Genomic DNA, 13,731 nt, shown 5'->3' on the forward strand with positions numbered 1-13,731 from the left:
TCTTATATACTATTAGCCAATATATATCCATATTCAAATTTCTTATGCCCTTCATAGCTGCTTTTTGGAAAATATTTGCTTTATTTTATTACATGTGTGAAAGTTTCACATGAGACAAAGAGGGAGCAAGTTAGGAAAGCCAGAGCATCACTCCAGGATATGCAGTGCTGAGGATGGAATCTACAGTATATAAATTTAATGTTCTACTTCTCGAGCTACTTCCCCAGCCACTATAGCTGTTTTGATAGAAGAAGGAGGAGGAGAAGGAGAAGGTGATGATAATGATAATGATGATGATTCTGTGGCTGGAAGATAGCTTAACTGATAGGAGTGGATGCCTTGCATTGCACCATACCTTCAGCTCAAGCCCCAGCATGGTGCTTTGAGAAAGCTCCATAGGAGGAGCAGTACTGTGGTGTCTCTTTCTCTCTCTCCTCTCTACCTCTCTCCCTTTCCCTCTCTCTCTCTCTCTCTCTCTCCATGTAAGTGTGTGTGTGTGTGTGTGATTTTTAAAAAAGAATAAAAATGTTAGCTCACGAGCCATAAAATCTCAAATGCTTAAGACCCTATGCTTGAAAAGAAAAAGCAAGATCCAAACAAGAATCACAAATTACATTTGGTTCTCATGTCCTTTACTCTAAAATGGTTTCCAGACCACTTTATAATTCTTGATATTGACATTTTTCTTTTTTTTTTGAGAGAGAGAGAGAGAGAAACACACAGAGAGAAACTGATATTGACATTTTTTAAGAGCCCTTTTGTAGGCCAGTCATCTTGCAGAATATATTCCCACTGTGAATTTGTCTGATTATTTCCTCATGGCAAGGTTTAGAATGTTGTCTTTTTTTTTTCCTGAGCAAGTATGCCACTTGAATGATGCTGTGGGTATCTTTACATTACCACGCCTTCACTTCAGCTGTCCTGACGACATGTACTAGATCTCCCGACATCCAAGCCTGGGCAGTGAGGAAACCCAGGGAGCAGTTGGGTAATGGCCAATGATTCAGTCTTGGTCAGGTTCATCGCCAGTGATGGCTGCCAACTGCAGAGCACTCCTGCTGGGCAACTAGAGTTGAAGTGATAGCTCCCCTTCAGGAGCTCAGGGTGGCCAGTGGCCAGCCAGCTCCCCAGTCAGTGGATCACCTGCTGCTGCAGCCACTCTCTGTTGATGCAGCTGCAAGGAGAACAAGAAGGCTGAAGGAGTGTCTGTGTTAATGCAGTCCTACCAGAGGGTAAGGACAGGATCACAATGACAGAAGGAGCAAGAATCAAAAACAAAAGAGAAAGGCTGGGCTTTATAGCCAGGACACACACATCACAGAAGAGAGGAAGAGCAAGATTCAGACACACAGGCCACAGTGGGAGAAAAGCACCATATCTGAGACTCTTTAGCTATGGGATTTTGCAAAGGGAAGAGTTTATATTTGTTTACACAGGTCAAACTCAAAGGGCACAAGGATTTTCCTAAGGAAAATGTGTGGCCATCTATACTTTTCCAAACAGAACTTCTTTCTCCCTGTGCCCCAGAAGTCAGGCCCTGGGTTAGAAGTATGCCTCTCTAGCTCAGAATGTCTCCCCTTCCTTCTCAGTTCTGTCCACAAACAGGGAAGCCTACTTGTGGTGTTTGGGGTGAAAAAGGAGAACAGGAAGGAGGCAGATAGAAGGGTAGACACAAAGAGGGGGAAAGATCCTAAAAATAGCCTTCTCTCTGTAAGTGGGGAGGAATCCAAAATCCCAGGAGCTAGCTGCCCAGCGGGTGTGACCTGCTAATAATAACAGGCCAGGGTTTTCTCATGAGAAAAAGGACTTGGGGAAAGGGGTAGGAAGGGAGGTTGCTAGGTCCCCAGGCTGAGCAGAGCAGAGCAGAGCAGAGCAAGGTATCTAACAAATGTTTGCCAGTGCCAAACTCATGCTGTTGCTAGTGGGGAAGGACTCTCATTAAAGAAACAGTGTTGTGGTCCAGGAGGTGGCACAGTGGATAAAGTATTGGACTCTCAAGCAGGAGGTCCTTGAGTTCAATCCCCGGCAGCACATGTACCAGGGTGATGTCTGGTTCTTTCTCTCTCCTATCTTTCTCATTAATGAATAAATAAAACCTCTAACCAAAAAAAAAAAAAAAAGAAAGAAAGAAAGATAAAGAAAAGAAAGAGTGTGGGGGTGGTGCACCTGGTTGAGTGCACATGTTACAGTGTGCAAGGATCCAGGTTCAAGCCCCTGGTCCCCACTTGCAGGGGAAAGTTTCACGAGTGGTAAAGCAGGGCTGCAGGTGTCTCTCTGTCTCTACCCCTCTCTATCTTCCTCTTCCCTCTTGATTTCTGGCAATAAGGTGCACTTTTCTTTTGAAGGAAGAGAAGAAAATGGAAAAAGCACATGTGGGAATCATAACCTCATTCTCAGGCTCTCTTTTAACACCACAGCGGAACACAAGTGAAACAGACCCTATTTTCCCTCTGCCCCTGGTCAAAAAGAGCAAACCCCATGCTGTGAATCTTACTGAGGAGGCTGAGGGGTGTCAAGGGTCGGGAGAGGACATCCCGGAAACTCTCCAGCCATTCCCGCTGGTCCTTCTCACTGGCACAGGTGAAGATGAATCTCCGTTCCGGGGTGATGATGCAGAGGCCAACTTTCCAGCGATTCCCTCGGATGCCCTTGGGCAAGTCTTCATATACTTCATAGCCCTGCTCCTTCCTCCCAAGAAAAACCTCGCCCTGCTCAAAGGCATCCTACAAATAGAGGGCACGTGGTCATCAGAGGCCATGTTAGGGCCAAAGAGTACCTGCAACTTTGATAGCTCCGTGCTCTGTTTTATTGACAGAAAGAAAGGACTGCATATGGGAAGAAAAGGGGGTCTTTGCTAGGGACTTTTGCCAAGTGGGACCCAGAATTTGAAAAACTACAATGGTAAAATAAATTACATATATAACATTAAAATATTTTTTTATTTTCTAATAGAGACAGAAATATAGAAGAGAGAGACAACTGCCACACTGCTCTACTACTTATGAAATTTTTCCCCTGCAGGACCAAGTGCTTGAACTGAGTCGAATACACCACCACCAGGCTGTTGAAACAATTTAGCATTTGTTGAGAACTTGCAGTGCACAAGGATTTCAAGTGCTTTATGTGTAGTATTTACTACACTTCACAAATGCCTGGTTAGAAGTGAATCCAGGAAACGAAGAAAGAAAAAACTTATGTAACTACATTAATGGAGATACACACATACACACAGGTGCACGCAACTGTGCAGAAACTTCCTGAAGGTAAAGAAAAGAATAGCTTTCAGGCACAGGAGGTGAGAGAGATAAGTAAAGGTGGCAGTGTGTCCTTCTCCAAGCCTTGTAGCGATCCCTCAGTCCTCAACCAGCACTGACCCCACCATTGTCTGTGGGTGTACTGGGGACCATCTGACAGCGGTTCTTACCAATGGGTGTTTATAATAGAGCAGCCTCCGCTCCTGGGGATCCAGGGCAAACCACCTTTTCTTAAAAGGTTCTCTTTGCTGTAAAAGAGGGAATTTTCTTACTAGGGTTTGTCAAACTGAGGAACACAGGCCAGCCCAGGCAGGCCAAGTGTGCTCTCCAGTCCCACTGGGCTCTGCAAGTAAGACACCTCACCGCTGTTTCCTGAGGTCCTGCCGCTCAGAATGCTCTTTCCTCCTACTCACATCTAGCTCTCACTCCTGACTCCACCCTGCTGCCTGCAGGTGGTTGGAAGAGCCTCTTTCCTCTTTCTCAGACAGTGGACAAGAAGTCTCAGAAAAAGGAAGTTGGGGAAATCAGAAGTGGCTACTACTCAGCATTGCTGACAGTGCTGGCCTTGGCCTAATTCTAACCTAGGTCAGGGGAAAGAAAACCCCTGGGGCAAGAACCATGGGGAGGAGCCTGTGTCAGTGGCTGTGTCAGTGGCTTGGACTAGTTTTTAACCTGCTTTCTTTCACACTGATTACCTAATACCTTTCACTGTAGTCTTAACAACCATCTTGTCAACATCTTAGTCCTTAAAAAAATACCACATTAGTGTGGGCCGGGAGGTAGCACAGCGGGTTAAGTGCACATGGCATGAAGTACACGACTGGAGTAAGGATCCCGGTTTGAGCCCCAGACTCCCCACCTGGAGGGGGGTAGCCCCACAGGTGGTGAAGCAGGTCTGCAAGTGTTTATCCTTCTTTCTGCCTCCCTGTCTTCCCCTCCTGTCTCGATTTCTCTCTGTCCTGGGCAACAAAAACGGGGGGGGGGGGGGGGGCCTCCGGAAGCTTTGGATTCATAGTGCAGACACTGAGCTCCAGCAATAACCCTGGAAGCAATATATAACCACATTAGTATGCTGTCACCTCTGCATCTCCCTTCCTTTTCTTTTATCCTCCCTCCACAACCACTGGTCCTTCTCCAGGCGGACTTCTAATCTGAACCTCTTCCCACTCCTAAGTTAGATTGAATCGGAGATGTCTTTAGGCAAGAGCCTTCACCCCCTCTGGACTCTTCCTGGGAAGCACAGAACCTCCAGGCTTCTCCTTCACAGATAATGGGATGGAGTAGCTACTGAAGGTTAGAGTAGGTTTTGCAGAAGAGAACAGAGTGTATGCTAGAGGCAGGCATGTGTTTTCTCAGTTCAGGTCCTGACTCCTGCCTCATTTGGATGACCCTGGTCAGCCACCATCCCAGAGCACACAAAGGTTCTGTCTGCAAAGTGCCAAAGCTATCCTTCAAGGAACCCCCTTTTGGTCATGCTTTCCTAGGAGGAAGGTTAGTGCGATGCACTTAAGAAAGAAGGTGATGGTGATGTAGATAGTGAGGGAGGAGCACCTGTAGTAGAGCTGAATCACACCAACTAACCAGTCTCCAGCCCAGGAAATTGCAACCTTAGTTTTCCCCCCTTCCCTTCCCCAGATCCTCATTGTCCTGCCTCCTAATTTCTGCCTCTTTGTCCCCTGGGACAGGAGCCATGAGAGTCCCCAGGGAGTGGCAGGATGTACCTTTGGACCAGTCTTTTCCATGAAGCCTTGCTTGAGGTAGTTCCTGGTGATGAGGGGAACAAGCTACAGGAAGAAAGACAAATATTTGCCCTTTAATTCACATTCCAGGAGCTCAAGATTCCCCTTCAAACTAGGCTCACCAACAAAGGGGAAGTCTGGAATGGGGAAGGATGTGTGCTCTTGGTTCATGGGGTTATATGTGGAACATGATATGGATGCAATATTAATATTTCAACAGAGCTAGAGACAACACCCCACATGTTTGAAGAGCTCATGTGCACGGCCAATTTCTGCCTAAAGACTTAGTCTAAGGACCCTTTCAAAAAGCCTAGGAAGTCAGTACTAGCAAGACTCTGAGGAGGCCCCAGAGAAGTGTCTAGGGGGTTTTCCAAAGTCATGTCACTGGTAAGATGAAGAGATGGGATTCACAGCTAGGATGACGGCCATTAGTGGAACTCCAACCACTATGTCATGGTGTTAACATGATAACATGCCAGAGTCTTTTGCTCAGGCACCTGGTCAACACCCCATCATTAGCAGGGACTCTGACACAGGGCCACCAGGAGCTGATGACAAAGTGAACAAACAGAGAAAGTTCTGGGATTTTGTTTTTGCTTTTTTTCATTGCCCTGGTTTTACCACTCTAGGATGACATTTTTAGATAGAGAGACACAGGGGGCCAGGTGGCAGCATAGCAAGTTAGGTGAACATGGCACTAAGTGCAAGAACTGGTGTAAGGATCCAGGTTCGAGCCTCTGGCTCCCCACCTTTGGGGGGGGTCACTTCACAAGCAGTGAAGCAGGTCTGCAGGCACCTATTTTTCTCTCCCCCCCTCTGTCTTCCCCTCCTCTCTCCATTTCTCTCTGTCCTATCCAAAAACAATGATGGCAACAACAACAATAATAATAACAACAACAATAAACAGCAAGGGCAACAAAAAGACAAAAATAGCCTCCAGGAGCAATGGATTCAAAGTGCAGGCACCAAGCTCCAGCAATAACCTGGAGACAAAAAAATGAAAAGAAAAAAAGAAAGGAAGGAAGGAAGGAAGGAAGGAAGGAAGGAAGGACGAAGAGACACAGAGGGAAAGACATGATAGCCCCAAAGCTTCCCCTAGTGTCACAGCACAGCCATGTAGTGTTCTGGGGGTCTGAACCTGGGTTATGCATACAATAAACCAGATGCTCATCCAGGTGAGCTTTCTCCCCAACCTGAGAAAGCTCTGGATGGGATATCTGGGTTCTGGCTCCAGTTCTGACCTCAACCAGGTGCATTACCTGGGTAAGACTATCTTGGACTCTCTAGGACTGTCTCCATCTGTGAGAGAAGAGTGGATTACATTATCTCCAGGATCCCTTTCAGTTTTCTATCTTATGCTTCAAGAAAGTTGCAGGAATTAATGGGGTGAACCCCCATACTCCTGGCAAGCCTAGAATATCAAATGTTGGCCTGGGGTGCTGAGCACAGCCCTAGGGCCCAGGACAGAGGCCAAGGGGAAATGAAGTCTGGACAATAGGAATGGGAATTCTGAAAGAGGATAAACTGTGAATATTTTCCCTAAAATACATGGTATGTGTTTTGATTCCTTCATTTGGAGAAACAGTCCAACACTGAGTTGAGTCAGGCAGGGTTACTGTAGGCCCAGGAAAATAATTGGAAGAAGGGGGTTCCAGGTGATGGTGCACTGGGTTAAGCACACATAGTACGAAGTACAAGGACATGCTCAAGGATTCTGGTTCCAGCCCCCAGCTCCCCACCTGCAGGACAGTCACCTCACAAGCGGTGAAGCAGATCTGCAGGTATCTATCCTTTTCTCTCCCTCTCTATCTTCCCCTCTCTCTGTCCTCAAAAAAAAAAAAAAAAGTCAAAAAATGGCCACAGGAGAAGTGGAGTTGTAGTGCAGGCACTGAGCTCCAGCAATAACGCTGGAGGCAAAAAGAAAAAAATAATAATAATAATTGGAAGAAGGAAGATCACAGGGCTGGAGGACTATTTACTAAATTCTAGATGCCTTGGCTCACTTGAGTCTCACAATATCCCTGAAATGTAGGTGCTGTCCCCATAGTGACAGATGGGTAAACTGAGGTTCAAAGAGGGGAGGTGACTTGCTCTAGGAAACAGGACAGCTCCTCTAACTTCAGAGTTCACAATTTCTTTTGGTAGAACTACAACTACAGAGGAAATTTCCAGAGTCTGGACCCCTAAGTTTGATCCAGGCCTGGGTGATTGCCTGGAACCTCAAACCTTTAACAGTCATGGGAGAAGAAGCTCTGGGGAGAGAGGAGGGCAGGGAGGAGGTTGGGGGTAGACAAGAGGACACTATTCAATATGTTGGATCGAGGAGGTATGAAAATTTTGAACCAAAATAACCAAACTGCCAAAGACCAATTTCTTTTGCAGTGGTCAGCAAAACTGGGGAGCTAACCCAGATAAATAAAGCCGTGCATCTGTACTTTGTCCTCCCTCCTCCACGCAGCAGTCAGCACTCCCAGCATGCTGTCACTAGTTGTGGGTGCTGACTCTGCAGACTCAAGAGCCCTAACAAAGGCCTGGCTAGAACTGCTCCCAAAAGTTACCATCTCAGTGCATTTCTGGGCCTGGAAGGGACCCCGTTCTAGACACTTGGCTCCCTGTAAGCCTTGGAATGAAGGAGCATTTGGGTTTTCAAGGAAAACAGAAACAGAAAGGCCTAGGATTAGTATGGTTTCCACGCCCATCATATACAAAATTGTCTCAGAGCAGGAACCAGATCACAGCAGGCCAGAACTGAAAAGGTCTTTAATATGACCCAGACTAACTGTCATCTTACAGATGTGGGGGCTGGGGGGTGGTAATTTTCAGAGAAGTGAAGTGACCAACAGTGGTCACATCACAAGTTAACAGCAGAGCAACTGAAAGAGCCCAGGTCTCCTGTCTGAGGGAGCATACAGTCTCACACTTTGCAGCTCCTGCAGACAAGCATGAGAGATGTAAATGCATTCCCCTGAAGTCTAAGGACAATCAAAATGAAGTTCTCAGGCTAATGGAGAAGACCCCATAGCTTTCCAAGAATGGGACACAAAAGGACAAAGGGATGCTAGAATGGGAAGAGGACCTTTGATTATTCATTTGACTTTCCTGGGACTCAGTTCTTCATCAGGAAAATGAGGAGGGTAATTGAACTAGGGACATAGGTTGATGTGTTAGAACACCAGACTTGCATGCCTGGGGGCTTAAGAGGTCCCAGTTTGAATCCTTGGAACCACCATAAGCCAGAACTAAGCAGTGCTCTGATCTCAAGCTTGAGAATTCAACACTTTATCTACTGAACCACCTCACAGCATGGCCCATTTGTACATTCTAGTGGGAAAAAGAGAAAGAGAAACCCAAACACTGTGATTGTTGGTTTGCATCCAGAAAGGGTCAGGCTGACCTGATCTTTGGTGGCCACCTAGCCCTTGTGACACCACAATCCACTAGCCTCTCCAAGAGAAATCCTCAGTTTCCTTCTGACGTACCCAACCCCAAGTCCCAAGATCTTGCTTGAAAGCAAACTTAGGGTATCTCTGAGTATCTCTGAGGTTAGCAGACAAAGAGAACAGGACATGGCAGAATATTTTGAAGTTGGAATCCACCTATTTAGCTCACCTCAGACTCTGGGAGCTCAGGAAAGGTCATCTTTAGGTATTGCAGACGTGCTGCACGGAGGGCATTGAACCAGTCCACTATCTCCTATGGAGAAAAATAAGAGGACAATTTAATAGCCAGTGAGATGGAATAGTGGGGAGGTAAGTCTGGTGGCAAGAAACTAGCTGTATCTTCAGGTCTAGGCACTGAAATTCAGCACATGCACATAGCCCTAGTTGCACTCTGGATCTAGTTAAAATGATCATGGGGGGGGGGTAGGTGGTAGCGCAGCAGGTTAAGCACACATGGTGCAAAGAGCGAGTGAGGGCCAGCATAAGGATCCCAGTTTGAGCCCCTGGCTCCCCACCTACAAGGGGGAGGGTCGCTTTACAAGCAGTGAAGCAGGTCTGCAGGTGTCTATCTTTCTTTACCCCTCTGTCTACCCATCCTCTTTCGATTTCTTTCTGTCCTATCCAACAATGACAACACTAATAACAACAATAATAGCAACTACAATAAACAACAAGGGCACAAAAAGGAAAAAATAGCCTCCAGGAGCAGTGGATTTGTAGTGCAGGCACTAAGCCCCAGCAGTAACCCTAGAGGGAAAAAAAAAAATGGATCAGTCCTTACAGAGCCGGGGCTACGAGCAGTAGCTGATCTGTTTTTCTCCTCTCCTCTTCTCTCCTTTCCTCTCCCAGAACAACTAGGAATACCAAAGGAGACCACCTGGGACCGAAACAAGACAGGACTAGAACAACTTCAGGAACCCACCAAATCACCTGTGAGTGCAAACACGTGTGGCTGGTGGTCAGCGAGGAGCCTAGGGAGAGATTAAGTAGCTAGTAACAGTCCAGCAGTTTGTCAGTTGAGACACCACCTCCAGTCTGTTCCACCAACAAGGGGACGGCTGAAGGGAGGAGAGGACTCCCCTGAGACTCACCAAGTGCAACTCTGAGTCTCCATTGCTACTACCCTGAGAATCTGGAGCAATGGCAGGGAGGCCCTGGACTGTCACCAGGGGACAGAGAACTAACCAGGAAACTCATGAGAAGACCTATACCTCATAGCGATGAGGCTGTGAAAGTCTCTTACCCACTGGATAAACCACTGGATTATCTCTGCCACACCCTGATTTATCTCTTAGTCAGGAGTCAGTGATTAAGCTAAGAAGCCTACTTATAGTTTAAAAGCTCTCAGGCTCCCATAGCCTACAGGGAAGAAAAAGCACAAAAGAGGCTTTTAAGCCACTGAACTCCAAATCAGGGATTAAAATACTATTGAAACACTGTTAACTTCCACCACTGTGAACCCTTTAATTAACTTACCTAGACACAAGTCAATCCAGGCAATAGTGGTCAGTAATTTGAAAAGTACTGAGAGAGGGAACTCATAACATAATATATAAAATGGTTAAACCAACAAGAAGAAATATTGGAAAAATGAACCAGGACAAGTGTCCAGCTAAAAGCCCCCCCAAAGGATGAAGCACAAAATAATGAGGTCAACATCCAAACACTAGCTAAGGAAATAATCACAGGAGTGAGTAAAGAGTTTGAAATAATTGTCATCAGAAATACAGAAACAACAAATGAGACTCTAGAAGACAACACTAATTATCTCAAGGTTATTTAGAGATCTGAAAGCTGAAATAGCTGAGCTAAGAACACAACTAGCTGAACAAGCTAAAACAGTATCAGAACAGGGTAACAAAATAGATGAACTCCAGAAAACAGTAGAAGGCAGAGAGAATAGAATCAATGAGGCTGAAGACAGAATTAGCAAGATTGAGGACGAATTAGAGACAACTAAAAAAGAAGTAAGAGATCTCAAAAAAAGATTAAGAGATACTGAAAACAACAACAGAGACCGATGGGATGACTTCAAAAGAAACAAAATACACATTATTGGCTTACCAGAGGAAGAAAGAGAGGGAGAGGAAGAAAGCAATCTTCAGGCCATAATAGCTGAAAACTTCTCTAGTCTAGACAACATCAAAGACATAAAGATTCAAGAAGCCCAGAGGGTCCCAATCAGAATTAACCCAGACCTAAAGACACCAAGACATATCATACTTAGAATGGAATGGAATAAGGATAAAGAAAGGATCCTGAAGGCTGAAAGAGAAAAACAAAGAGTCACCTACAAAGGAAAACCTATAAGATTAGCAGCAGACTTCTCCATACAAACACTACAGGCCAGAAGAGAATGGCAAGATATCTATCGAGTGCTCAATGAGAAAGGCTTTCAGCCAAGAATACTATTTCCTGCTAGACTGCCATTCAGACTAGATGGAGGCATCAAAACCTTCTCAGACAAGCAACAGTTGAAGGAATCAATTATCACCAAGCCTACCCTGAAAGAAGTTCTGAAAGGTCTCCTATAAACAGTCAGACCACCATAAATATACCATATATCAGAACACTCTAAAACTACAGGAATGGCATTAAAATATCTTCAATCTTTGATATTAATAAATGTCAATGGCCTGAATTCACCTATTAAAAGACACAGAGTAGGAAGATGGATCAGAAAACACAACCCAACAATATGCTATCTACAGGAAACCCACCTAACTCAACAAGACAAACACAGACTCATAGTGAAAGGATGGAAAACTATCATACAAGCCAATGGCCCACAAAAAAGGGCAGGAACAGCTACTCTCATATCTGACACAATAGACTTTAAAAATAGATAAGATTAAAAAAGATAGGAATGGACACTACTTAATGCTCAGAGGATCAGTCAATCAAGAGGACTTAACAATTATTAACATCTATGCACCCAATGAGAAGCCATCTAAATACATCAAACGTCTACTGAAAGAGCTACAGCAACATATTAACAGCAACACAGTCATAGTAGGGGACCTCAACACCCCACTCTCTCAACTTGACAGATTATCCAGGAAGAAAATCAATAACGACATAAGGGAGCTAAATGAGGAGGTAGATAAACTAGAACTATTGGACACTTTCAGAGTCATTCATCCCAAGAAACTGGAACACACATTCTACTCAAGTCCACATCGATCATTCTCAAGGATAGACCTTATGTTAGGCCACAAAGACAGCATCAGCCAATTCAAGAGCATTGAAATCATCCCAAGTATCTTCTCAAACAACAGTGGAATTAAACTAACACTTAACAATCAACAAAAGATTAGTAATAGTCCCAAAATGTGGAAACTCAACAGTACACTTCTTAACAACTACTGGGTCAAAGAGGAAACAAAGGAAGAAATCAAAATGTTTCGAGAGTTCAATGAAAATGAAGACACAAGCTATCAAAAGATTTGGGACACAGCTAAGGCAGTACTGAGAGGGAAATCCATAGCCATACAAGCACACATTAGGAAACAAGAAAAAGCACAAATAAACAGCCTGATTGCACATCTTAAAGACCTAGAAGAAGAACAAAGGAACCCTAAAGCAAACAGAAAACAAACAAAAAAATCAGTTCCAGAAATCAATTCCTTTTACTATAGCAACAATAAATAAATCAAAAAATTGTTTTTGTTGTTGTTTACTAAAGCAACAAAAACAATCAAATATCTAGGAGTAAACCTAACCAAAGAAGTGAAAGACTTGTGCATTGAAAATTATGAGTCACTACTTAAGGAAATTCAAAAAGACACAAAGAAGTGGAAAGATATTCCATGTTCATGGGTTGGAAGAATTAACATCATCAAAATGAATATACTATCCAGAGCCATATACAAATTTAATGCTATCCCCATCAAGATCCCAAACACATTTTTAGGAGAATAGAACAAATGCTACAAATGTTTATCTGGAACCAGAAAAGACCTAGAATTGCCAAAACAATCTTGAGAAGAAAGAACAGAACCAGAGGCATCATCACACTCCCAGATCTCAAATTGTATTACGGGGCCATTGTCATCAAAACTTCTTGGTACTAGAACATGAATAGACATACTGGAATAGAACTGAGAGCCCAGAAGTAAGCCCCCACACCTATGGACATCTAATCTTTGACAAAGGTGCCCAGACTATTAAATGGGGAAAGCAGAGTCTCTTCAACAAATGGTGTTGGAAACAATGGGTTGAAACATGCAGAAGAATGAAACTGAACCACTATAATTCACCAAATACAAAAGTAAATTCCAAGTGGATCAAGGACTTGGATGTTAGACCAGAAACTGTCAGATACTTAGAGGAAAATACTGGCAGAACTCTTTTCTGCTTAAATTTTAAAGACATCTTCAATGAAACGAACCCAATTACAAAGAACTAAGGCAAGCATAAACCTATGGGACTACATCAAATTAAAAAGCTTTTTCACAGCTAAAGAAACTACTACCCAAACCAAGAGACCCCTCACAGAATGGGAGATCTTTACATGCCATACATCAGACAAGAGGCTAATAACCAGAATATATAAAGAACTTGCAAATCTCAACAACAAGACAACAAATAACCCCATCCAAAAATGGGGGGAGGATATGGACAGAATATTCACCACAGAAGAGGTCCAAAAGGCCGAGAAACACATGAAAAAATGCTCCAAGTCTCCGATTGTCAGAGAAATGCAAATAAAGACAACAACGAGATACCACTTCACTCCTGTGAGAAAGTCATACATCAGAAAAGTAACAGCAGCAAATGCTGTTACTGGATCAGGAGAGGGTGTGGGGTCAGAGGAACCCTCCTACACTGCTGGTGGGACTGTCAATTGGTCCAACCTCTGTGGAGAACAGTCTGGAAAACTCTCAGAAGGCTAGAAATGGACCTACCCTATGATCCTGCAATTCCTCTCCTGGGGATATATCCTAAGGAACCCAACACACCCATCCAGAAAGATCTGTGTACATATATGTTCTTGGCAGCACAATTTGTAATAGCCAAAACCTGGAAGCAACCCAGGTGTCCAACAACAGATGAGTGGCTGAGTAAGTTGTGGTATATATATGAATACTACTCAGCTATAAAAAATGGTGACTTCACCGTTTTCAGCCGATCTTGGATGGACCTTGAAAAATTCATGTTGAGTGAAATAAGTCAGAAACAGAAGGATGAGGGAGTTGGGCTGTATGTAGCACAGCAGGTTAAGTGCAGGTGGCGCAAAGCACAAGGACCGGCATAAGGATCCCGGTTTGAACCCCGGCTCCCCACCTGCAGGGGAGT

General features: G+C 44.4%; 1 protein-coding gene across 3 annotated transcripts in view; it reads right to left on the reverse strand.

Moving 5' to 3' along the window:
- Positions 1-704: 704 nt before the first annotated feature.
- Positions 705-13,731, reverse strand: part of ADAP2 (ArfGAP with dual PH domains 2) — a 42,993-nt gene continuing 29,966 nt past the window's right edge. For 2 of the 3 annotated variants that reach the window (XM_016191576.2, XM_007530817.3), the window contains 5 exons: positions 8,603-8,686; positions 4,976-5,038; positions 3,425-3,502; positions 2,495-2,723; positions 705-1,174 (listed from right to left, as the gene is read on the reverse strand). In XM_016191576.2, the coding sequence (XP_016047062.1) occupies positions 1,140-1,174; positions 2,495-2,723; positions 3,425-3,502; positions 4,976-5,038; positions 8,603-8,686 (489 nt within the window). In that variant the 3' untranslated portion in view covers positions 705-1,139. The remainder of the gene's footprint in view (positions 1,175-2,494; positions 2,724-3,424; positions 3,503-4,975; positions 5,039-8,602; positions 8,687-13,731) is intronic. The other variant, XM_016191575.2, reaches the window with a different exon arrangement.

Source organism: Erinaceus europaeus, chromosome 12 (genome assembly GCF_950295315.1).
Source record: "Erinaceus europaeus chromosome 12, mEriEur2.1, whole genome shotgun sequence".
Classification (NCBI taxonomy): Eukaryota; Metazoa; Chordata; class Mammalia; order Eulipotyphla; family Erinaceidae; genus Erinaceus; species Erinaceus europaeus.